The sequence below is a fragment of the Nycticebus coucang genome, chromosome 3, assembly GCF_027406575.1.
Source record: "Nycticebus coucang isolate mNycCou1 chromosome 3, mNycCou1.pri, whole genome shotgun sequence".
Taxonomy (NCBI): Eukaryota; Metazoa; Chordata; class Mammalia; order Primates; family Lorisidae; genus Nycticebus; species Nycticebus coucang.
In genome coordinates, this window is record NC_069782.1 from 59024875 (window position 1) to 59049409 (window position 24535).

Genomic DNA, 24535 nt, shown 5'->3' on the forward strand with positions numbered 1-24535 from the left:
CTGTAGTTCCAGCTACTTGAGAAGCTCAAGTATGAGGATGGCTTGAGCCCAAGAGCTTGAACTTGCTGTGAGCTATGATGATGCCATGGCACTCTACCCTGGGGGGACAAAATGAGACTTTGTCTCAAATAAAGAAAAAGACAACTGCTGTTAATCGCCTTCCCTGGGCTGGTGACGTAACAGGACAAGAAGCGATGATAGCGCTTGTGCCCATTTTGCAGAAGAAGACACCGACGTCCAGAGACACTCCTCATCCTGTGTCACTGACCGCAGTTTGCAGTCCGACCAGGCCTTAGCCCCCGCCCCCTATCGAGCGCCCGGCGTAAGCCCCGCCTCCGTTCTCGCGAGAGCTGAAAAGCGGAAAATGGCGCCGACGTGAGCGCGAGTCCGCAAAGCTGAGAGGGTAGTCGCCGCTTCAATCGGAGCCGCCGGAGCCACAGGAACAAGAGGCCAGGCTCAGTCGAGGATGGTGAGCGCGGATCCGGGGGCGCGCGCGGCAGAGCAGCTGGGACTGGCAGGGAACGGCCCTGTAGCGCACACTCTCCTGCCAACCCCGCCCCCACATCCGGGCACCCTCCCGCCTCTGGCTGTCACTCGGCGAGCGCCCCACCCCTACTTCCGGGCCCGGCTCTGACTGGGTCACGCCCACGAGGCTCGGGCTCCGCCCCTAAACGTTACTCATCCGGGCTCCCAGCACCTCTATGTTGGTCCAACAGCTGGAGGCCACCCACTATATCTCACCCCTCAGTCCGTTTCTGGCCTCTCCACCATCTTAGCCGCACCCTGTACTGAGCCCCGCCTTCCTAGCCGTGATTCCACATACCCTAGGCCACGGCCTGGTCACATATGAGACCTCCCACCTGCCCAAATTGGGGACGAGAGGATGCTTCTCATTCGTAAGGAGCTCAAATCACCTTTCCCCCACCCGGCCCTGTCTTACTGGTGGTTTCTTAGGATGGGCTCTGGGTCATGGTTGTGGGGGGTGGATTCAGGAATGTTGAGCTCAGTGGCCCTGGCCAGGTGGGCGGCGTTCTCTGACTGATCCGGGCAGACCCTGAGGCCCCAATGGTTCTCCCTCTCCGCCTCTTCCTTACACCAGGAGGAAGAACCCACGGGCCCCAGCCGGGACACGCCGGCCACTGCAGAGCCCAGTTCCAATGAGACGGACAAGGAGGCGTTAACTGTTGCAGCTGCTCCAACCACCTCCTCTTCTATGGTGGAGGAGTCAGGCCCTGACCAGGCAGCCATACCCCTAGTGTGGGAACGTGGAGGGTCTGGAGGGACACAGCAGGGTGCCTCTCCAGCCCCAGACAACTGCCAGCCTGGTCCTGGACCTAGCCCTGGCCCGACCAGCACAATCTCCGTGACCAACGAGGACCTGCGGCCTCCCAGACGACGCCCACCATCAGGTGACCTGTGATGGGACCTTCTGGGGAGTCACAGGCCTTGGAATAATAGGAATGAGGGGTATAGAGTATCTCCAAACTCAGAGCCCATGTAGAGGGATGCCACTCATCATTTACAGAGCAAAATATGTATGGCAGGCTGTGGCTCCAGTGACAAGCCCTATCAGTTGATCCAGTCCCTGCCCTGTGGCAGATCAGTCTGTTGGGGGAAGCTGAGAGTAAAGGTCCTTAGGAAACCAGCAGGGTAATTCCAGCATCTTATATATTTCATAAAGGAGCAGGGTGTTTCTAGTACCATATACATGCTTCTCTGGGGCAGAGCCCTGGAGATAGGGGCTGCACTGTTGGGGAAAGAACCAGTGACCCCTATTCTGTGCTTCCCACAGGGAAGCAAATACCTTGCTCCAGCCCTGGCTGCTGCCTCAGTTTTCCCAGCGTTCGTGACCTAGCACAGCATCTGCGAACCCATTGCCCACCCACACAGTCCCTGGAAGGTAGGGCCCAGGACAGGTGGTGAGGAGGCAGGTTGGGTGGGAGGCAGGCAGAACCCCCACACTCTGGCTCCACTCCTCTGTCCTTCATCCATACCAGGCAAACTCTTCCGCTGCTCAGCCCTGAGCTGCACCGAGACCTTTCCCAGCATGCAGGAACTGGTGGCACACGGCAAGCTGCATTACAAGCCCAATCGATACTTCAAGTGAGATCCTGACCACCCAGACCTCTAGCCTGCCCCAGCCCCACCCTATGTGTGGGGTCCTGGACTTTCTTCCTTGCTGGGGTGGGGGAAGAAGTCGAGTCTGGAGGCGGCGTGGCCTTCAGCAAGCCTTACCATTACTTGGCCAGAAGAGAGACTGGTATCTAGAACAAGTTCAAGGACAAGGAACAAGTTCAGAAGGGACCAAGCACTCGTGGGTCTGGCTCCACCTAGCCTTGTTTTACCTCTTTACCTCCCAAGTAGAAAATTGGCTACCTAAGTTAAAATCGAGACTTATTCCTTTGTTTCCCAAGGCTCCGACCCTAAGGGGTCTGGAAGGGTCTAGGGCAATAGTTTGGGTGTGAGGGGGAGCTCATCGCAGGTGGCGGGGGCCTGTCATTGGCTATTTGGGCCAAGGCTCCCTTCCCACGCTCGAAGGGCGGGTCTCCAGGTGGCACTGGATGGTCTCATCGCCTAAGGAGGCCCAACCCAGCCCTTTGCCCACTCGCAGGTGTGAGAACTGTCTCCTGCGCTTCCGCACACACCGCTCTCTATTCAAGCACCTGCATGTTTGCGCGGAGCATGCGCAGAGTCCAGCCCCGCCGCCCCCCCCCACCCTGGAAAAGGAGTCATCTGCGCCCGAGCGCCCCCCGGAGTCCGACCCTTCGTCGGCGCCTGGCCTGCAGTACCCGCTGCTCGAACCCTTCACGACCCCTGCCCCCTCCCCCACCGGGCCCTTCCTGCCCTATTTAAACCCAGCGCCCTTTGGCCTAACCCCTCCACGCCTGCGCCACTTCCTGGCCGCCTCTCCCGGGCCCCCGGCCTCCAGCGCCGCTGTCTGGAAAAAGAGCCAAGGTGAGTGGCAGCGGAGCCGCCTGAAGGGGAGGGCTGGGCTGGCCTTGTCTCAACTTAATCTGCCCCTTCACTGCAGGTCCCGGAAGCAGCCCTCGAAGACCCCAGGGCGGTTCCGACGCGCCCTCAGGTGCGTGCAGGTGACCACCAGGGAAGGGTGGAGGGTCTCTTTCTGAGCACTGCGGGGTCCAGTGGATGCTGAGGGGGCCAACAGTGCTTGCCCCCTTCCCAGATGGCCAGAAATGGCACCCCCGAAATACAGGATTTTTGCCTTAAGAATTACTGGCACCTGCGCCTTCCTCTGCGCCGGCGTTCTGTGTAAACTTCGCGCCCCTTTCACCTCCGAACGGACCTCTTCCTCTGCGGAGGAGATGGGATGGGAATGGGGAGTCAGAAAAGCCGAGTTTATTTTTAGTTCCCTCAAGTACAGAGGCAGAAAGGCCAGGAAGAAACGGATCCAGCCAGGCCTCTGTCCCAAGCCCCCAACCCTCGGTGCTCCGGAGCTGATAGGGAGGCGGTAAAGGCCCCACTCGCCCTTGCCCACCATTCACTGTCTTTTGTGGATGGGTCTTCTGGATGGGGCTTGAAACTGATGGGGTCCCGCCTGCCTGCAGGGCACGCGGCCCTGAGCCGCATCGTGTGGGAGCACACGCGCGGCCGCTACTCGTGCATGCAGTGCGCCTTCTCCACGGCCTCGCGGCCCGCCATGACGCAACACCTGGAGGACCACCGCCCTGGCGTCCCCGCAGCCCGGGCGTCCGGGTCCCCACGCCCTGACGCCCCGGCGGGTAAGGCCGAGGAACGCTTTTTGGGTGAACAGGGCAGGGGTCCAGGGGCGAGGGGCGGCGCAGAAGCTCAGGAGCCCCCCTCCTCTGCTCCACCCAGACCCGACCCCGCTTGCACCCAAGGTGTCGCCACTGCTGTCAGAGGGGGAGCTTCCAGTTTTCTTGCCACTCTGAACTCCGCTGCGGTGGGGGTGGGCCATGGGAAATGGGTAGTTTTGTAATTTGGGGGAAGGAAGGGACAATAAAGAAGGCACGATGAGCCAGCCTGTGCTGTGTCTGGGTCCCTTGCCCCTTGGATTCGAAGTGGGCCAGCACCTAGCCATCCTGGGGGCTCACACTGGAGGGCCACCTGGGAGGTCACTCTCAGGCCCATCTGTGTCCCATCTCCCTTGTGACCTACTTCCCTAAACCAGAGTTTATTTTGAAAGAGTCTCACCCTGCAGTGCAGTGGTATCATAGCTCACTGCAGCCTGGAATTCCTGAGCTCCAATGGTGGTCCTGCCTCAGCCTACAATGTAGCTGGGACTACAGTGTGGGACACTATGCCAGGCTAATTTTTGGTTGTTACTGTGTTTTTCTGTAAAAATGGAGTCTCGCTATGTTGACCAGGCTGGTCTGAAATTTCTGGCCACTCCTGTCTTGGCCTCCCAAAGTTCTGCCATTAGAGGTGTGGGCCACTATGCCCAGCCAGTTTTCTTTTATTTAAAAAAGTCCCAGGAGTTGGGAGAACAGCTGAGAGGATAGTCCTGAGGAACTGTGGGGTCTGGCCTGGTTGCAACCCTGCAGATCCTGAGGCCAGTGCTGACTCAGAAGGGAGAGTGTACCCTTTGGCAGGGCGGGCCAGTTTATAAGCAGGATGGAGACTCAGGCTTCATCCTCATCTCCCTTGCTGTTCTCCTGATCTGTGTCCTCTCCTGCCCCAGTTCTGCAGAGGTGAGTGGGTCCTGAGCTCCCTCCTCAACCCTGCTCTAGCAAGGACCCTCCTCTAACCCATTGTGGAAAACCAGACTGGAGTCACAAGTTCAAAATCTGGTGCCACCTGCTGCATGTAAAGTCCCGGGTTGGGGGGTGAAGTCCTAGGCTTAGGGGCAGCTTCCCCTTGGGACCCTGGTCTTGCCTCCTGTAGGCAGCTCCCTTTTGTCTAGGTCCTGCCACGCATGGCCTCCTAGCCTAGGCCTTTACTTGCCCCCTTACCCCATTCCCCCAGCCTGAAGATCACTGGGAACAGGCTTTCTTGCTTCTGCTTCCCCTGCCCATTACCCTTAAGTGGCTCCCCACAGCCCTCTAGATGAAGACCCTATTCTCCCAGTAGCCTACAAGGCCACAGCTTGAATCTCCTCATCCTCTCCCAGGGTCACACTCATTGTCTCCCTCCTGGGGAACACAGACATCCTGTGTGCAAAGAACCCTTAGACCTCCTTGGCCCCACCCCACCTCATCTCACTCCTTACCTTTTCCCCTCCTCTATCTTCTGTATGCACTTTGGAGTTTTTGTCTATCATCTCTTCATCATGGTACCTGCATCCAAGACCCCAGCCATCCCTCTAGGTAGGGTCCCCAGCCCCAGCCCCACTCATCATACTCGGAATCCTGCCCCCCCCCCCACCCCCAATATGTCCATTTAAGGGTTTGGGTCAAAGCTGCCCAGGTAGACAGACCAGGGTATCAGCTCCATACCTGCTCCCAGTAGTGCAGCAGTTGTGTCACCTGGAAGTTGGACATTTCTGGGGTCTGTAAGCCCTAAAGTCTCTCAAGGGGCAGGACGGAGATCTGAGTGTCCAACCTAAGGACTTGCCTGCTCACTGCTGGAGGCCTCACCAGGGCCTCAGGGCTGTCATGTCCTTAGTGGGGCTGCAGCTGCAGCTCACATGGCTAAGGCTGGGTGTCTACTCTGCTGGCTGTGGGATGGGACAGGCTGTCAGGGAATCCTGGGGCTCCAAGAACCTGAGTGGTGCAGGGTCAAGGGACCCATTTTAGGGATAGAGACGAAGGAGAATAACCTGACTGAGCCCTGCCTCTGGCCAGGCCTAGCTCCAAGTCAAGGGTAACTCTGCACCATCCCAGGAGCTGGGCAGTTTCTGTAGATAAGAAAACCCTGGCAGCAGGCCTGTGGGACATCCAAGACTCCTAGATGCCCTTCAAGATCTTGTTTTTCCTGTACCCCAGGAACTGCCAGCCCATGTCCAGGGTACCAGTCCCCTCCCAAATTCTAGGCCATCCTCAGTCTGCCAGCACCTTTCCAAAGAGACCCAGAGCCAACACCATCACCCATGGAGTTGGAACAGCCCCTCCCATAGGCACACGGCCTCCGCAACCCCACAATGCCCCCTGAACCAAGCTGCAGGTTTGGTTGCTTATTAGGGAGCTGGGTCACTGCTGACCACCCTGCCCTATCCAGAAAACTACCTCCTACCCTCATCTTGCCCCACTTACACCCAACCTTTTGTGTCCTTTTCTGGGCTTCTGCAACTGCTGTACTCTTGTCTGGCCAAGCTGTGACCCCAGGGCTGGCTGGAGGATGGAGGCACGCAAAAATTCCCCTTGCCCCCAACTCTGGGATAACCAAAAGTTTTGTCCTCTTAGGTCCAGACTGTGGCCAGCAGGACTCCTAACCGTGAGTGTCGCACTATGGGAATTAAAAGTGCAGTCCCGATCCTGGTGCACACCCACTTGTGTGGCTTCCCCAGCGGCGGGCGAGTTGGCCAGATGCCGGTTCACAACCCAGCAAGGTGTCCAGCACCAGCTGTGTCACCTGCGGGTGCTGATTCGGTTACCCTCACCCAACTCCCACTCCCCAAGGCGGACTCTGGCCCATGCTCACTTCGAGCTTCCAGCTCCCCATTTCCACCTGGAGCCATCTGCCGCAGTCCATACACTGCCCTGCCACACAGACCCCTGCTGGGAGCCACCACGACAAAAGGCAGTGGAGTGTGACACGTCCCCTGGCGGTGGTGCTGGAGCCTGTGCCAGAGGCGCGCTGGATTGGACCTTTCAACGTGTGTGCTCTGGCCTAGGGGTGTCCACATGGAGAGGCCGACCTACCTGGAGTCATTAGCCATCATTCCGTCCTTTATCTTGATTGAGGCGCCTACTGATAAGCTCTTGACTAGCAAACACTTGTTCTTACTTTCGGGGACCCAGGCCTCATGTTCCCTGTCCTCCTAGGACTCCTTTTTGGAGAGTAACCCACATCTGGGAACTGGATGCCCTGGCACAGAGGCTACAGAATCCTGCTGCTGTGCTCCGAAAACAGAGCATAAAAATAAATGAGGGAGTCATTTCCCACTGTGCGGTGTTTGAGCTAGGCAGTGTGGTCTGCTGATTGGCTGGATTTCAGGTGGAACCACAGGGGTGTAGAAATTGTATTCTTGTGCTAAGTCAGTTCCTAGGTAGGGTGGGGGGGATGCAAGACTAGCTGAGTTAGTTCCTCTGCGTGGGTGGATCAGCCAATCCACTGGAATGTAAGGCCTGGAAGGTATCTCAAAAACTAGCCGCAGGTTTCACAAAGAGTGATATTAATTATGGGAGCAATGAAAAAAGCTAAGAATCTTTATGACCCTCACTGTGTGACTCCTGAGTAGTGAGCAATTATAGGAAAGCAAGCTAGGGAACAACAGCTGGTTATATACATTTCTTTGTTTTGATATATATATTTCCTGATAATGCCTATACCTTTGCTTTTGATTTTTTTGATATATACATTTTTTTTTTTAAAGACAGTCTTACTTTGTCACCCTCGGTAGAGTGCTGTGGCATCACAGGTCACAGCAACCTCCGGCTCTTGGGTTTGGCGATTCTCTTGCCTCAGCCTCCCAAGTAGCTGGGACTACAGGCGCCCACCACAACACCTGGCTATTTTATTGTTGTTGCAGCAGTTTCCCTGGGGCTGGGTTCGAACCTGCCACTCTTGATATATGGGGCTAGTGCCCTAATCATTGAGCCACAGGCACGGCTCCTTTATTTTTTTTTTTTTTTTGAGACAGAGTCTCACTATGTCACCCTCTGTAGAGTGCCCTGGCGCCACAGCTCACAGAAACCTCCAGCTCTTGAGCTTAGGCAATTCTCTTGCCTCAGCCTCCCAAGTAGCTGGGACTATAGGCATCCACAACGCCCGGCTACTTTTTTTGTTGCAGTTTGGCCGGGGGCGGGTTCAAATGCACCACCCTCAGTATGTAAGGCCGGCACCCTACCCACTGAGCCACAGGCACCACCCGATAAGTACATTTTCTTAATGATGCCTATACCTTTGCAGAATTCAGGCCGCTACCACAGTTCCCAACTTGTGTCCCTTTATTAACTATATAAAGGCTGAGTTCTTTCTTTCTTCCTTTTCTTTCTTTCTCCTTCTTTCAGATAAGAGTCTCACTCTGACACCCTGGGTAGAATGCCCTGGTGTCAGCCTAGCTCACAGCAACCTCAAACTCAGCAATCTTCCTGCCTCAGCCTCACAAGTAGCTGGGACTACAGGCACTGGCCATGACACCTGGCTTTTTTTTTTTTTTTTTTTTAGTAGAGATGGGATCTCGCTTTTGCTCAGGCTGGTCTTGAACCCTGAGCTCAAATAATCCAGAGTGCTGGGACTATAAGCATGAGTCACCACACCCAGCCTATAAAGGGGGATTTCAAGGTACGCCTATCTCCAGGGGACTGAGCCCTGAGACCTCAGGGTCAGGGCACACCCTTATTTGGCTGGGTCTCTATACCCTACTGATGGCCTTCACCCCTTCTTGGTCTGTCTCTGGTTCCTTCCCTCTTCTCCACCTTCAACTTCAGAGAAGCTGAGGCGTCCTCAGACCCACTCCCTCCCACAGGGACAAGGCATTTGACACCACCCATCTACCCACCCCCCAATCTGCCATCTTGTTAAGCCTTCTGTGCACCAGCCTGGTCCCCCCATGACCTGTGAGACATCTGCCCCCATTACAGGTTAAGTCCGGCTGGAGTCAGATTGTGAGGAAGTGTTGTAATGAGGAAGGGAGATGAGGCAACCCGGGCAGGCAGCCTCACCCATCACACTGGGCCCCACATCCCAGATCCAGCAGCCTCCCCAGGAGCCTCCCACATCGCAGAGCTGGCCATACCCCTTCTCCACTGAGATCTCCCCCTCCTGTGCTGGCTTTCCAGCCCAGACTGACTTCCTGACATCACCAGTGCCTGGAACAGTGCCTTCACTGGAGTCTCCAGGTCAGGACACAAACGTGGGTCGGGTGGGGAGAAGAGCATCAAGAAACTGGTGACCATGTTGGGAGTGTGCTGACGCCTGTACATGCTCTGGAGCAGAGGCAGGCAGGACAGAAGCTCAAGGGGGACATAAGTGCCTGGCAGGATCTAGAGACAGGCTGAAGCCATCCCTGCCTCCCTCCCTTCCTCCTCTGCCTTCCCCACACCTCTCCCCAACAGCCCCCACCCTGTATGCTGGCACGAGGAGCAGAAGCCACAGTTACTTCCTGAAGGCTGCAGCCCCGGCTCCTGTCCTAGTCAACCTGTGGCCCATCGCCTGCCCACAGCCATGGTGAGTCTGGGAAGAGTCCTGTGCTGCCTGTGGGAAGCAAGGGCTCAGCAGGTGGGATTGGAGGACATGTTGCAAGGGTGAGATGGGCAGAAGGGGACTGGGGAACAAGCTGAGGCAGGAAGCTGCCAGGGCACAGCTCCACAACAGTTTTATGTTCTTGGGGTCTGGGCCGGGGCTGTGATTACAAGCCGGGCAGGTAGGACTGCCTTGGGACCACTCTCCTCTGCCCGGGTCAGCACAAAGAGCAACCTGGGAACAGGCAGCTAGGGTGAGAGCAGGGGCCTTCTGTGGGGTGACCCAAGTGGGTCATGTACCCGCTGTCCCACTCCCCACCAGTCACCCACGTTGTGACCTGCTAACCCTGACTTGTCTGGTTCTGTGGTCATCTGCAAGCACCTCCCACAACCCCCACCCAGGAACTGCCCCCTGGATGAGGGAAGCAAGGCACAGACGGGGTACAAAGGCCATAAGTTTCTGTCCTTTCCTTCCCCCCGCCTCCTTGACCCCAGGTGAAGCCAGACTCAGGGGTCTGAGGCAAGGTCACCTCTGGGGGAGTTTGTAGGTCAGAGGCAGCTGGCCTATGCATCTGAGACTGATACTACAAGGCCAGTGTGAAGGTACCTGGGATGTTCTAGGTGTACCAGAAGTCATGCCCACGTCTGCCAGTGCCCAGACTTTGGGACCTGCCAACTGGTCCCTACGAGCAATGTCAACTGAGTTTCCCTGAGCAGCAGCCCACATGTCAGTGACAATGTGAGAGAGACCCCTGCCCATCTGCCTCCAGATCCCTCTGCAAACATTTGTGTGTCTGTGATGCTCAGGCTGAGTATGTAGCTCTTTTGGGCCCCTGTATATTCTTTATTTCAGCAAATATTTACTAAGCACCTGCTATGTGTCAGGCACTGGGAGGACAGTGATGAATGAGCCAGGTCTGTGCCCTGTAGGGGCTGAAGGACTTCGAGGAATGGGTGCAGAGAGACAAAAACACAAAAGAAACCCAGTCAAGGCCAGATGTGGTTGGTGGCTCACGCCTATAACCTTGGGAGGCTGAAGTGGAAGGATCGCTTGAGGCCAAGAGTTTGAGGATGCAGTGGGGTGATGCCACTGTACTCCAGCCTAGGCAATAGAGCAAGACTCTTTAAAAAAAAAAAAAAATCACCCAGAAAGGAGAATCTATTTAAAACAGGGTGGTCTCGGAAGGGCTCTCTAATGAGGAAATGTTAGCACAGACATAGAGGAAGAAGAGGAGACACACGAGGGCCAGGGGCAGGGTAGAGGCCAGCAGAGGGGAGTTAAGAGTCTCAAATGTTCAGGGAGCAGCAAGAGGTAGTGACTAAGTTGAGGAGGCCTATAGCTTGAACAGAGGGGCTATGAGAAAACCACTGCTAAATTGGGAGTAGAGGAGCATAAAGCACCTCAAGGCTTAATGGGCTTCTTCCTCTGGCTGCTGTGGGGGGCACTGACAGGAGACCAAGTCTGGTGTGGGGGGGGGGGAACCACACAGTGGACCAGGAAGGAGCCTGTTACAATCATCCAGGCCACAGAAGACAGTGCCTCCAGCAGGGCTGATGGTGGTGGAGGCAGTAAGAAGTGGCCTCCCTAAGAAGTCCCTGCCACAGCCCAACTTCAGTGAGGCCCCTCAGATGACATGGATGTATTCTGAAGTTAGCATAGAAGGGACTGTGGCCATGGCAGGGACATGGGAGAAAAGGTTCAGGATGCTCAAGAGGCAACCACCCACTGGGCAGAGGGGCATTAGGGGCTTGAGTCCCGCTGGAGGCAGGATGGATACAGGTTCGGCACCTAAGAGAAGTCAGGAGGGTGTGGTGTCCAGGAGCAGAGGGAACAGGGTGGTGGTGATGGTGAGCTGTGTCTGAGGGTCCCCAGGTCCCTACCACTCGGATACTTTTGTGTGTTTGAGCCCCGCCTGATGGGCTCCCATGTCCCCTAGGAGAGCCAACAGGACTTCCGGACCCTCCAAGCAAAGTTCCAGGTCTCTCAGGCTGAGCCCAGTGAACTCCCCAAAAAACCCCCAAAGCCTGAGTTCAACAAACTCAAGAAGTTTCCTCCGCCTGAGCTAAGCGAGCAACCCAAGAAGCCCTTGCAACTTGAGTCCAGTGCAGTGTCCCTGAAGCCTCTGCAGCCTGAGTTCCCTGACCTCCCCAAGAAGCCTTCCAAACCAGAGTTCAGTGAACTTTCCAAGAAGTTCCCACAGCTCGAGGCCACTGAGTTCCCCAAGAAGCCCCCACAGCCTGAGTTTGCTGACCTCCCCAAGTCCCCACAACTGGATGGCACTCAATTTTCCAGGAAGTCCCCACAGCCTGAGGTCAGTGAGGCCCCTCGGAATGCCTTGCTACTGGAGCCCAGTACACTTGTCCTGAAGACCCTGCAGCCTGAGCTCTGCAAACCCGCCAGGCCCCCCTCAGAACCCAAATTCAGTGCATTCCCCAGAAAGTTACAACAGCCTGAATCCAGTGAGACCACCCTGAAGCCCTCACAGCCCAAGTTTAGTACCTTTCCCAAGAAGCCCCCACAGCCTGAGTTAAATGTGCACTCCAGAAAGCCCCCACAGCCTCAGGTCGGTGGCCTCCCTAAGAAGTCCCTGCCACAGCCCGACTTCAGTGAAGCCCCTCAGACGACGCTCTCAAAGCCTGAGTCCAGTGAGCTCCACCCCCAATCCCAGCAGCCCAATTTCAGTGCATTTCCCATAAAGACCCCCCAACCTCTGCTGAGTGACCTCCCCCAGAAGCCCTCACAGCCTCAGGTCAGTGGCCTCCCTAAGAAGTCCCTGCCACAGCCTGAGCTCAGTGAGGCCCCTCAGACGACCCTCTGGAAACCTGAGCCCAGTGAGCCCCAGCCCCTGTCCCCAAAGCCCAACTTCAGTTCCTTTCCAAAAAAACCCCCACAGCCTGAATTCAATGCATACCCCAGAAAGCCCCCACAGCCTCAGGTCAGTGGCCTCCCTAAGAAGTCCCTGCCACAGCCCGACTTCAGTGAGGCCCCTCAGAGGACCCTCTCAAAGCCTGAGTCCAGTGAGCTCCACCCCCACTTCCCAAAGCCTGATTTCAACGCATTTCCCAAAAAGGCCCTGCAACCTCTGCTGAGTAACCTCCCCCAAAAGCCTCCGCAGCCTGAGTTTGGTGATCTTACCAGGACATCCTCAGAACCTGAAGTCGGTGTGCTTCCTAAGAGGCCACGGCAGCCAGAACTCAAAGTGCTTTCCAAGGCAGCCCTGCAGCCAGAGCTGGGCGGCCTCCCCAGGACATCCTCAGAGCCAGAGTTCAGCTCACTCCCCAGGAGGTTTCCGCAGCCTGAGGGCAGAAGGCCACCACGAAAGTTCTCACAGCCTGAGCCCAACAAGCACCTGCAGGCTGAGATTTTCTCCTATCTTCCCAGAAAGCCCCTGCTTCCCAGCTCCATTTCAGAGAGCTCACTACCCACCGCTGTTGCTGGCTCCAGCCACCCTGGGTTTGGAGCTGCTGGGACACCCCGCTGGAGGTCAGGAGGCCTCAAACCTGGTCAGCCACCCCGACGGAGGCCTCTGCCCTCTGTCAGCAGCCTGGGACCCCCTCCAGCAAAGCCCCCACTGCCTCCCAGCTCCTTGGACATCCAGAGCTTTCAGAGATTGTCCAGGGCAGCTGCAGGTGGGTCCGGGCAGGTGGGTGGCACAGGGACAGAGGAGGGGCTGAGGACCTCCCTCCTATACATATTTCTTCTCTCCCCCACAGATCTACACAGGACTCGTTCTTCTACTGGGATTCACTTCCAGGCCCCACAGTCTGAAGATATCCCACAGTGAGTGTGGGGAGTAAACATGGATGGGTGCAAGTTGTGGAGATGGGTGAGGCCTCATCTCAGGTATCCCTGCAGGGACTTGGAGGAGATCTATGAGACGTACAACGATGTGGAGCCCACAGACAACTCCAGCCCTAGCCCCAAAGGCAGAGGTTTGTTGGAGGCCTGCTCGGGAACCTGTGAAACATTTGTGGCAATGCAGTGTCTGCCACAATCCCAGTCCCTGATGGCTCCTGGCGGGTGGGACTTGTGATGATGGGCAGCCTAGAGGCCACAGCTAGTGAGAAGGCAGAGGCATAGACTGGGGCAGTGGCAGGAGGCCTGGGAGCAGTGAAGAAGTGAGAGGTCACAAGAATGCAGCAGAGCAAGAGCAGAGAACTCACAGAAGGGATGAATCCCAGGTTGTGAGGGCAGGCAGCAGAGCTGCCCCCTGGGGTGGAGACAAGGTGCCTGCTAGGCTCCACTTTAGACCTGCATATCCAAGGTCCCTGATGAGATGTCCAGTCAGGACTTGGGTCTGGAGCTCAGAGAAGGGCAGGTGTGGCGGCTCTTGCTCTGTCCAGGACACTGGGCAGCTCTGCCTTCAGGGCACTGTTCTTCTCTGAGGTCCCAAAGGACCCTTCTCATCTTCCTTCCAAGTGAGGGCAGGTTAAGGCCTTCATGAAAGCAAAGGGTTTTCCATGTAAGCACTTTGTGTGCACATCCCTGAATCTGCACCTGCCACCAAAGTAATGTCACCCCATTTTATAGATGTGAGTTTGTGGATCTGTGAAGACCCAGCTCGCTCACAACCAGCACACAGAGCTGCAGGGTTGCCATCTATGGAAAGGTTTCCTGCAGGGGAACCCTCTCTCTCAAGCTCTGCCTTCAGCATGCTACTGTGCCTTGCCACCAGCCCCAGGTGCTGCTACAGAACCTGGCTGCAGTTGCTTCTTCCTGGGCCCCTTCTGCTTCTCCTAAGCTTTCCCCAGGAGCTGCTTACAACACCTCCCTATTAGCAAATAGCTTCCTGAAAGGGCTGCTCCTGCTTCCGCTCCAGGGGAGGCTCTGTGGCCTGAGTCTGGGGGCCACTCTTGGGGATGTGGATGACTGGCCCCACCCCTCCTGAGGTTAGGAACAGCGCCCTCTCCCCAAAGCCCAGGCACACCCAATCCCCATACTTGGCTCACTGTGTCACCAGACAACCTTCTCCTCATTCCTTGCCAATCACTGTTGCCTCACTTCCCTCTTGGTAATCATGTCTCAAGGGCAGCTTAGCCACTTGCAGGTCTATCCTATCACTGGTTGGGTGGGATGGGCTCCCAGCTCTGCTTCAGAGGTGGGGTTAGGGACAACAGGGCTCCTTTGCAGGGGGACAGGGCCCAGCCTTTCCCAGGAAATGAGCAGGCTTCATGGGGAAGACTGGCTTGCTCAGAGTGGTCCACTTGGGGTCATACTGCAGGCAAACCAAGGCTGTGTGGCAGCACCCAGGGAAGTACTCTGTTATGGTGGGTCTGTAGGATCCCTAAGGTGTGAGAGCCAAGTCTGCTCCTGGCTAGGTGACCAAGAGAGGCAGGAGCAGTTGGAGGTACTGTGGATGGCCAAGCACGGCATCCATCATGGTAGACAGGGATAACCTATGTACCCCTCCCTGAGCTGCTTGGAAGGAGGGACAGCTGGATGAAACGTCCAGAGTGATGCTCCAAGTCATTCAGAGGAGCAAAACTGGGGCCTGGGGTTCCAGATTCTTTACTTGTCTGGGGTTCCTGAAAGCCAGAAAAAACCTGCAACAAGGCTTATACACAGAAACCTGGTCATTTCCCAGGAATTGACAAAGAGGGCACAGGGTGCACCCTTATGCTGGGAGATCCCTTGGGTTCTACCCCAGAGGCATTTTATTTTATTTTATTCTCCGAGACAGGGTCTATGTCACCCTTGGTAGAGTGCCATGGCGTCACAGCTCACAGCAACCTCAAACTCTTACGCTTAAGCGATTCTCTTGTCTCAGCCTCCCAAGTAGGTGGGACTACAGGCGCCTGCCACAACGCCCGGCTATTTTTTTGTTGCAGTTGTAGTCCAGGCTGGGTTTGAACCCACCAGCCCCGGCATATGTGGCGGGCGCCCTACCCACTGAGCTACAGGCGCCGCCCCAGAGGCATTTAAAAAAAATTACTTAAGGCTGGTTTTGGTGGCACATGCCTATAATTCTTAGCACTTTGGGAGTCTGAGGCCGGTGGATTGCCTGAGCTCAGTTCAAGACCAGCCTGGGCAAGAATGAGAAACCCATCTTTAAACCTAGCTAGGCGTTGTGGCGGGCACCTCCCTCTTGGGAGGCTGAAGGAAGAGGATCACTTGAGCCCAAGAGTTTGAGGTTGCTATGAGCTATGATGCCACAGCACTCTACTGAGGGCAACAAAGTGAAACTCTAAGAAAAAACTGTAACCTCGTGCCTCTCTTTGAGCTATGTTGTTATCCTACTGCTGAACAAATTGCCAGAAATCACTCCTCCTATTTCTAATTGTACCTACTCACCAACATCTCCCTGCCGTCCCCACTCTGCCTTATGTTTTCACCCAAATCTTGTTATAGTTTGCAAAACCTAAACTGCTCTAAAAGGTAGAATTGAAATGGGCCTAGTAAGTCGGTCCTGCCTCCATCACTGTGCAGCTTAGATTGCTCGTTTGACCTCTCTGGGCAAGCTGGGAATGACAGTATCACCTATTAGCATGAAAAATGCTCTGAGGGTCACAGCAAGTGAATGTAGCCCAGCAGTGTCTGCCACACCTAGCATGCAGCAGGAATTTAAGGAAACACAAGGCAACACACTAGAACTGATAACCCCCTGAGAAAGGGCTGGGGAAGGTGGGCAGCGAGGGGCTGAAAGGGGACCCGACACATGAAGGGCTCACTCAAGATCCAGCCACCAGGGTAGAGGTTAAGCCAATGGTGCCTGCCCTGACTTGTCACCCTGACCACTCCCAGGTGAAATGCCATGGACCCAGCAAGCCACCAGGAGACCATCACAAGACCCAGTACCCAGGTGCCACAGGGCAGAGGGGGCAGGACAGGGCAGGGTGAGCTCTGGGAGGACAGTGGATGGAGGCACCCACTTACAAGTATCCCAATTCCTTGGGATGGGGGGTGGGGGTTGGGGATCAGGAAGGAGAAAGCTTCCCAGCCACAGCACTTGCCACCCACGGACCCGAAGTTGCTGAAGCAGATAAGGAAGGCGGAGAAAGCTGAGAGAGAGTTCCGGAAGAAGTTCAAGGTGTGGGCCAAGCAACAGTTCTGGGAGGGCTGGGACCTGGGCCCCACAAATTTCATCCTCAGAAGATGGGTGCCAGGGGGGAATGAGCAAGAGCTCTGACATCTGACCCTCTAGTTTGAAGGGGAGATTGTAGTTCACACAAAGATGATGATCGACCCCAACGCCAAGACCCGCCGTGGGGGCGGCAAGCACCTGGGCATCCGGCGTGGGGAGATCCTGGAAGTGATCGAGTTCACCAGCAAGGAGGAGACGCTGTGTCGGGACCCTAAGGGCAAGTGTGAGTGCCGCCCCATGGCCCTGGGAAGGCCACCTGGTCCCCGGGCCCAGGACCCATCATGCCTGCTTTCTCTCACAGATGGCTACGTGCCCAGGACAGCCCTCCTGCCCCTGTGAGTGTCCTCACTGTGAAGGGGTGGGAGAGTGGCAGCCAGGGCGCCCATGCTAACCCAACTGTGCTCTCTGCCAGGGAGATGGAGGTGTACGATGATGTCGGCTTCTGGGGTATGTGGGTGCTGCAGGAGGTTGAGGGGCCATGGTGGCAACGGGGAAGGGCTGCTCACTACTGTACTTCTGGGGAGAGGGGTCCATGGAAGTCCCACTTCCTCGGCAGACCCTCTGGAGAACCCACTATGCCCCGGGGGACCATAAAGCCCACAGGCCTGGGAGCTCAGGACAGCCACCAGCCCAGCACCTGCTCACCGAGGGGCCCCAGACTACAGCTTGACAAAGTCACAGGTTTCCATCTGGCCACATAAAATACCTCTTTGAGCAATCATTGTTTCTTGTCTCTTCTTTCCTCCTGACTGGAATGCACAATGCAGAAAAGGCACAGGAAGCCACGTGATCAAATGCCAGGGAGCAAGTGTGTCTCTGGGGGTACCCCATCCCATGGTCTCATACCTCAGGGATCAAGGTGGGAGGCACCATGGGTGATCAGATGCTAGGAAAGGGGATGGAGAGGGGAGCTGAGCAGGATGTGCACTCACACCCCGCAACCCTCCACATCCAACAAGGACAGCAGCAGCTGGGAGCTGAAAGGCTGCACATACCTATTTGCCCTAGTGATCTAGGAGGGCACTTCCTTGGTTAGAGGGTGGAGACAACACCCAATTCTATAGAGCCTGGATATCAAATTCAACCCAAACCTCAGACAGGGCTGGATATGCTGGAAACTGCTTGGTCTGTTTTAGCAAAAAAAAAAAAGCCAAACTGGAAATGAGCCTGACATGGAGCCTGTGCCCCACAGAATAATGGCATAAAAAGGAGGGAGGCAGGGGGGCTTTCAAGATAGCTCTAAATAGTGAAACCCGCCACTATCAGCCCTGGTGAATAAACCACTCAGAAAGCCGGGTATGATGGCTCACATCTATAATCCTAGCCCTCTGGGGCTCAGCACCCATAGCTCAATAGTCAGGGCACCAGCCACGAACCCAGCCAAGGCCTGTTAAACAATGGCAACTACAACAAAAAAATATATAGCTGGGCCTTGTGGCGGGCACCTGTAGTCCCAGCTACTTGCGAGGCTGAGGAGGGTGGCTTGCTTGAGCTCAGGAGTTCGAAACCAGACTGAGCAAGAGCAAGACACTGTCTCTACTAAAAATAGAAATGCAAACAAACAAACAAACTGAGATAGAGGGATCACTTGAGCCCAGGAGTTTGAGGGTGCTGTGAGCTATGAAGATACCATGGCAGTCTACCCAGGGCAGCAGTTCTCAACCTATGGGTTGTGACCCCTTTGTAACAATGAAAATACATCACGGCATTAGGAAGGTTGAAAACCACTGACCCAAGGTGACAGAGTGAGACTGAGTCTCAAAAAACAAAACAATACAAAACAAAAATAAATAAACAACACCCAGAAGGCGGTACCTTAGAAGAGAGTTTTCTAGGGTCCTCCTAGCCCCCCAAGGCTCTTGGACCAGCAGTAATAGGAGAGATGCCTGGCAGTCCAAGGGAAACTGGGAACACAAGCAGCTCCAGCTCCCCAAACCTTGGATGGTTGCCCCCATAACACACACATGAGCAAGCTGATTTCAGGAACTGGTATTTATTATCAAAGTCATATTTGATGTCAACAAGATGCCACAACTACAAAAAAAATTGCGCACATTGCAATCTCAATGCAAACAGTCAAATGGAACCCCAGTCATTAAAAAAGTAATTCAAATTACCCCAAAAGCAACTGAATTTTTTAAACATCTTTATACATCCAGCCAACAAATTAAAATGGTTAACAAGAAAAAATACAAATTCAGAGGTCTGGTACCGATGTTTAAAAAAGGCAACTGCTTATGCGTTTCTATCAATTCGGACATCAATCTCTCGGCCACTCAGCTTCATGCCATTCATCATCCGGCAGGCCCTCTCAGCCACCTCTGGAGATTCAAACTTAACTACACCGCACCCCTTGGACTTCCCGTTCTCCATCTTGATGTCAGCATACAGCACGTGGCCTGGCACAGGGAGGGAAGAAGAGACCACACTCATCAGACAAAACCAGAGCTCAGCCTGTCTGGGTCCACTCAGTCCAGAACACCTGTTGGATTTTGGCTGACAAAGGCAAAAAGGAGAGAGGCCTCCATGCCTGGAACATGAATGCTAAGAACACGATGGCAGAAACCAGTGACTATAGGCCCTCACCACATTGCCCTTCTCCTAACAGAATAACAGTAGGAGTGTACCATGATGAGGCTTCAAGTGTATGCCCTTACATCCCAGAAGGTACCAAAAAAGAAGGGGCCACATAAAGCCAACTTTATAGGCAAATTTTAGAGTTCTCATTTTCAATATACCACTTCTCCCATCATAAAGCCATCACCAATCCATCTGATACTTCTGTACTGCCCAAATGTAAGCCAGGTCATGATCAGCAAGCAGGTCATGCTTACTTATTCAAGCACCCATCAAGCATCCCAACCAACACTGTTGGTTATGTGTCAACACTGCAAAGGCAGGTCAGGTTTACAGGGTATGTGCCCTAGAAGCCTACCATTCCAGAAGCACTAGCTCTGCCAGGGAGAGGACCAACATGGGGTTGGGAAGTTTCTGGAGAAGTTCTAAAAGAGCTTAAGTGGAAATTGACCAGAAGGAAGACTTTCTAGTTAACAGCTGGCCCCAAGAGTATCTTGAGGACTTGTAGCACTTATGGCTCAGATTTAGGAAAAAGACAGAGGAGAAGAATGGGACCAAGTCTTCAAGGGGCTGGAGTATGGACTTTCTCTTATAGGCACAGGGCCCTCCAGACATCTCAGAAGCAGGGGGAATGGCATGATCCCATCTGAACATCTCACTACAAGTGTGGAAACTGAGGAATGGGGAAAGAGGAGGAGGGGGGTAGCCATTATTCAATAGCTTGCCCTCAGAGAAGAGCCAAGGAGAAGCAGCAATGATTGTAAAATCTGAGCCACTACTGATACAGGAAGAGAGAGAACCCTGGGGAAGCCCTGAGGCAGCAGCCACCAAGTCTCCTCCGGCTTAGGGCTCATAGGACTAAAAAGAACAGAGGCAGTGGGATGAGATTTGGACAGGCAGAAATATGGCCGTACCCATTAGTCCTCTGGAGCCAATGGGAGGGCTGTGAAGACGGAGGAGGAAGCTTCACTGCTCAACTCAGTGGTGTCACAAACAAACCAACAGCACACAAAAGCACCTAACAAGCCTTTCTCACACACTTACCACATTCGTTGAATTTGTCCTTTAGCATCTTCCATGTAAAATCAAATGGGAGCTGAGGGGGAAGAAAAAGAAGACTGATGTACAATTCAACCAAATCCTAATGCACAGACCTCACGGCTGGCTCTGAGGGGGACACCTTGAGGATTTCTTATTACTCAGAGAAGCTGGCTTCCCTTCAGACTGAGCTGGTCGGCAGAGAACAAAACAAGTCTATCCAGGATAAAGCTATATAAGGCAGCACAGCCAGTTCACTACCCGGAGTAGAATTGTGTCCAAAGGGGGACACCTGGGGCCTGTAGTGTGTGGCCCACAAAAAATCCCTCCACAATGGATAAAGGTAGCCTAGTTGGGAAAGACAATTCAATTTCAGCCACCTCTTTCTCTGAATAATCCTGCCAAGACTTAGTGGCTCTTCAAGCCACAGGATGAGAAACTAGAGCCTTTGCGCGCTCAAAGTCTACTCTATAGTCTAGCAGGCTGGAAAAGCCCAGGCTCTCCCAGAACTCAACATCTTGCCATACAAATGCTGAAGCTGAAAGTTCTCACATTCCCTCCTTGTCCCACTTGCACCAACCTTTGGAGACAAGGACAAAGTGTGCCACCCATGCTACTTGGTCCCCCTTTACAGGGTATCACCACTGACCTGGACCTGCCATCATTCAGTCCCATTAACCCCCTGTCTCCCTCCTCCCCATGTGCACACCACCACTAAGAAACACTCACATTTCTCACAAATATCTGGCAGGCCTTCCTGGCTACCCCAGGAGCATGGCCTCCAGCGCCACCAAAGGAACCCGCGAAGCTTCCACCAAAGTTGCCACGTTCCATCTCGATGGCACGGTCAAAGCTGGCACCGCCACCGCCACCCATGGCCAGGCCCATGCGCTCAATGCCAGCGCCCAAGGCTGGGCCCATGGTGGGGCCCATGCGCTCCAGACTGTTGGCGCCCATGCGCTCCAGGCCCATGCGCTCCAGACTGTTGGCGCCCATGCGCTCCAGGCCCATCCGCTCCAGGTTGTTGGCGCCCATGCGCTCTAGGCCGGTGGCCATGCGATCCATTACGGGGCCCATGCGCTCCAGGCCAGCCCCCATGCCTGCGGGCACCATGCGCTCCATGCTCAGGCCCATGCGCTCAATGGCAGGGCCCATGCGCTCCACACCAGAGCCCATGCGCTCAATGGTTTGGCCCACACGGTCGATGGGAGTGGCCATGCGCTCGAGGCCGAAGCCCATGCCGGCGCCCATGCGCTCCACGCCAGAGCCAATGCGCTCCATGGTCTGGCCCATACGCTCGATGCTAGAGGCCATGTGGTCGAGGCCCAGCGGGCCCATGCGCTCTATGCCAGAGCCCATGCGCTCAACGGAGCCCATGCGGTCCATGACTAGGCCCATGCGCTCAATCTCAGAGCCCACGCGATCCATGCCGTGGCCCAGGCCTGCGCCCATGCGCTCCATTCCGGCACCACCAATGCGGTCAATGCCAGGGCCCATCCTCTCGATTCCAGGGACACTGCCTCCACTTCCACCTGAAACAGGGACACAAAACACAGGTGGGTGTCAAGGACTAGTGCACATGTGTGCACACAATGCCTGGCATGGGCACTTCAGTTTACAAGCACAAACTGAGAATTAAGCTCCATAATAATTTACCATTAAGACACCTCTCAACTATCAACAACTACTAAAAGTTGGGTATAAGTACAAGGAGTCCTTATCATTCTTCCTACACTACCACAGTTGCAATTTCCATAATAAAATTTAGAAAGAACAAAATCCCATTTCCATGTGTTTTCTCAGGTGCTACTACCTGTGACAAGTTTTGTGAGCGACACGTTAATACTTGAAACCTCTGAGGTTTCTCCTTCAGACAGAGAAATGCTCTCAGAGGAAGTGTGAAAACCCCACACTAAGGGGGTCCACCCAGTGTAATGGACACGAGTTATATGGAGATGTTGCAAAGTCACTCACAACCTTTACCCTTTCCTACCTGTCCCTCTAAGATGCTCTGTTGGTGGCCAGTCTGGATGCATTTCCAGGGCACAGAGAAGTGACTACATAGGCATATAATCAAGTAGAGAGAAGAGAAAAAAACAAAACAGAAGCACGGGCGGCACCTGTGGCTCAGTCGGTAGGGTGCCAGCCCCATATACCGAGGGTAGCGGGTTCAAACCCGGCCCCAGCCGAACTACAAAAACAAAAACAAAAAAAAAAAAAAGCCGGGTGTTGTGGCGGGCACCTGTAGTCCCAGCTACTTGGGAGGCTAAGGCAAGAGAATCGCTCAAGCCCAAGAATTGGAGGTTGCTGTGAGCTATGTGATGCCATGGCATTCTACCTAGGGCCATAAAGTGAAACTCTGTCTCTACAAAAAAAAAAAAGCAAAACCAGAAGCACCAAAGTAGATGCTCTGCATACAAATGCACAGAGCAGGCCACTTCCAGGGATCTTAGTGTCAGAGACACCTGTGTCTAACATTGTTAGCTTTGGAATGATGAAGACATCAGCATCACAGCAGAGCAAGCTTGGGAAGAGGCACAGGGTCAGTCAGCAGTCCACAAGGACCCTTGTCTGTAGTGCCTGCAAACTCTGGACAGGGAAGGTCTGGCTCCCCCAGCAAGGTCACCTCCCACCTCTTTGCACACACTGAGCTCAAGGCCCCTCTCTCAAGCTTCGCCACCACTCAATTGAGAATGGGTGGTCCAGCCCATTACTGACCAAGCAGCCTAGTCCATGATGCAAACCCAATAGGACACTCAGCAGTTTCTCTAACTGGTTCTAAAACTAACCAAGGCCATGACCTTGACAAGTCATTCCACTTCTGTGTGCCTGGTTCCGTAGCTGAACAGCAGCATAAGAAGTGGCAAAAATAAGCCAACTCTTAAGAATATCTGACTTTCAGAACAGAAATGTCTCAGAAACTATCTGAATTCCTCTCATTGTAATAGGAAGGGATGTAGCAAGGGTGGGTAGTTTGCCCAGTGGCATCAGAAACAAGGCAATTACCAATGCCAATAGCAACAGAAAACAAGGAAGAAACAATGCCTGTGTAGAGCTATAGAAACAGCTCAGTACAGCAAGGGAGATGCCAAAGAAATGCCAAGACACTCAGAGCCTTGAGGAAAATTGGCTGGAAAGCATATTTAGTTCTTTAAGTAACCACTAAATTGCATTCATGAAATATAGGCCAAAATGTGTATACCATTCATTCTTCACTGGGTAGTGGGACTTCAGATAATATCTACTTTTTTTTGGCAGGTTTTGGCCGGGGCCAGGTTTCAACCCACCACCTCCGGTATATGGGGCTGGCGCCCTACTTTTAATAATGAGTGTATCTTAGTAAGCATTTGTTATGTATTAGGTGTACTTTTATTATCACAAATCAGGTTTATGTAAGGAAGCACATATACTATATGAGGAAAAAACATTTACTTTTAGGAATTTACAATTTTAGAGCATATAAAACAAAGTTCCCAAATCACAGGGGTATAATGACAATGGCTAACAATTACGTAAGTACTCATGTACATTAAACTCATTTACTCTTCATAACAACCCAGAGGTATTATTACATCCCCAGTTTACAGATTAATACAAGAAACGAGAGGTTCAGTGACTCGCCAAATGTCACAGTGAGGAGATGGGGAGCTGGTCCCACCCTGGGTAGTCTGTACCAGAGCCCAAGCATCTCACTTCTATGCTCTACTATCCCCGGTATTAACAGCCTGTTCTAAAAAACAAAACATCAAACTAAGCGTTTCCTACCTCCTCCCTGCTTTGCAATGATCTCTCCTCTCTTCAGTGCATTACTTAGGATTTCTAAAAAAATCAGGAAGAAAAAAAAATTAGCCAAATTTCTCTACGGTAATAGAAATTTGCTTATTACAGATTGCAAAGTAGAAATGCTACTAATAAAAATGTGAACAAAAAAAGAAAAGGAGAAAGGGGAAGGGGTGAAGAAATATAAACATATAGACAAGATCATTTCATGGAAAAGGATGATGGGTCACAACACTAGAATCCCATGTAGCTGCAGAGTCTGAGGCACAATTTGCAGGGTCACCTGTGAATGCGCCCAGCAGAGACAGGAGCCGTGTGTGTCCATGGACTGAACTCAGGTGGTGCAACAACAGGGCCCATCTCATCTGAGCTGTCAGAAGGCCGAAGCCTACAATCACCCACCCAGACAAAGGCAATCAGCACCTATCAATACCCTATAGCACACTAAAGCTACAGCTCCACTTACAGCCTCAGGGTGAAGCCAGGAGCACATGCACACAGCACTGGGAATGTCATAATTAACGAACTGTGTGTGGAAGTACTTCAGCAACCATAGCACACTAGCCCTGCTTGAAATGAGTTGGGTGTACTAGTGACTAAAGGACAAGGCTTCCAGAAAATAAATACATTCACCCAACACACAATCAAACAGAAAAGACTGTTCAGTTGCCCACAGCTCATCCAAACCTCTTTTAAGTTTGTCAGATGCTACCTGTCATTAGCATTACCTTTTCAAGTTTTTGGTCACGCTTTTGTTATGTAAAAGATACTCACTTGTACCCACCTTCTCTGGTC

At 53.7% G+C, this 24535-nt stretch overlaps 3 protein-coding genes across 19 annotated transcripts in view; 2 read left to right on the top strand and 1 right to left on the bottom strand.

Annotated features, from left to right (window-relative positions):
* Positions 1-333: 333 nt before the first annotated feature.
* Positions 334-7037, top strand: ZNF414 (zinc finger protein 414). Of its 8 annotated transcripts, none has more exons than XM_053583368.1 (9): positions 334-469; positions 1100-1409; positions 1793-1900; positions 1998-2103; positions 2612-2955; positions 3032-3082; positions 3567-3740; positions 6321-6395; positions 6537-7037. In XM_053583368.1, exons 1-8 carry the CDS (start codon positions 467-469, stop codon positions 6347-6349), a joined length of 1125 nt encoding a protein of 374 aa, XP_053439343.1. In that variant the 5' UTR covers positions 334-466; the 3' UTR covers positions 6350-6395; positions 6537-7037. The 8 variants fall into 8 exon arrangements, with proteins under 8 accessions (XP_053439343.1, XP_053439344.1, XP_053439341.1 ...); XM_053583369.1 differs by having other exon boundaries at positions 6321-6351; XM_053583366.1 differs by having other exon boundaries at positions 3838-7037.
* Positions 7038-8259: 1222 nt separating this feature from the next.
* Positions 8260-17063, top strand: PRAM1 (PML-RARA regulated adaptor molecule 1). 2 transcript variants are annotated; one of them, XM_053583363.1, is made up of 12 exons: positions 8260-8364; positions 8664-8921; positions 9138-9249; positions 11201-12893; positions 12978-13044; positions 13120-13196; positions 16006-16063; positions 16183-16291; positions 16406-16568; positions 16647-16680; positions 16758-16792; positions 16902-17063. In XM_053583363.1, the coding sequence occupies exons 3-12, from the start codon at positions 9247-9249 to the stop codon at positions 16937-16939; spliced, it is 2277 nt and encodes a 758-aa protein (XP_053439338.1). In that variant the 5' UTR covers positions 8260-8364; positions 8664-8921; positions 9138-9246; the 3' UTR covers positions 16940-17063. The 2 variants fall into 2 exon arrangements, with proteins under 2 accessions (XP_053439338.1, XP_053439337.1); XM_053583362.1 differs by having other exon boundaries at positions 8260-8921.
* Positions 17064-18322: 1259 nt separating this feature from the next.
* Positions 18323-24535, bottom strand: part of HNRNPM (heterogeneous nuclear ribonucleoprotein M) — a 54759-nt gene continuing 48546 nt past the window's right edge. For 7 of the 9 annotated variants that reach the window (XM_053583380.1, XM_053583378.1, XM_053583375.1 and 4 more), the window contains 4 exons: positions 23726-23779; positions 20690-21492; positions 19967-20018; positions 18323-18744 (listed from right to left, as the gene is read on the bottom strand). In XM_053583380.1, the coding sequence (XP_053439355.1) occupies positions 18581-18744; positions 19967-20018; positions 20690-21492; positions 23726-23779 (1073 nt within the window). In that variant the 3' untranslated portion in view covers positions 18323-18580. The remainder of the gene's footprint in view (positions 18745-19966; positions 20019-20689; positions 21493-23725; positions 23780-24535) is intronic. The other 2 variants (XM_053583379.1, XM_053583377.1) reach the window with 1 other exon arrangement.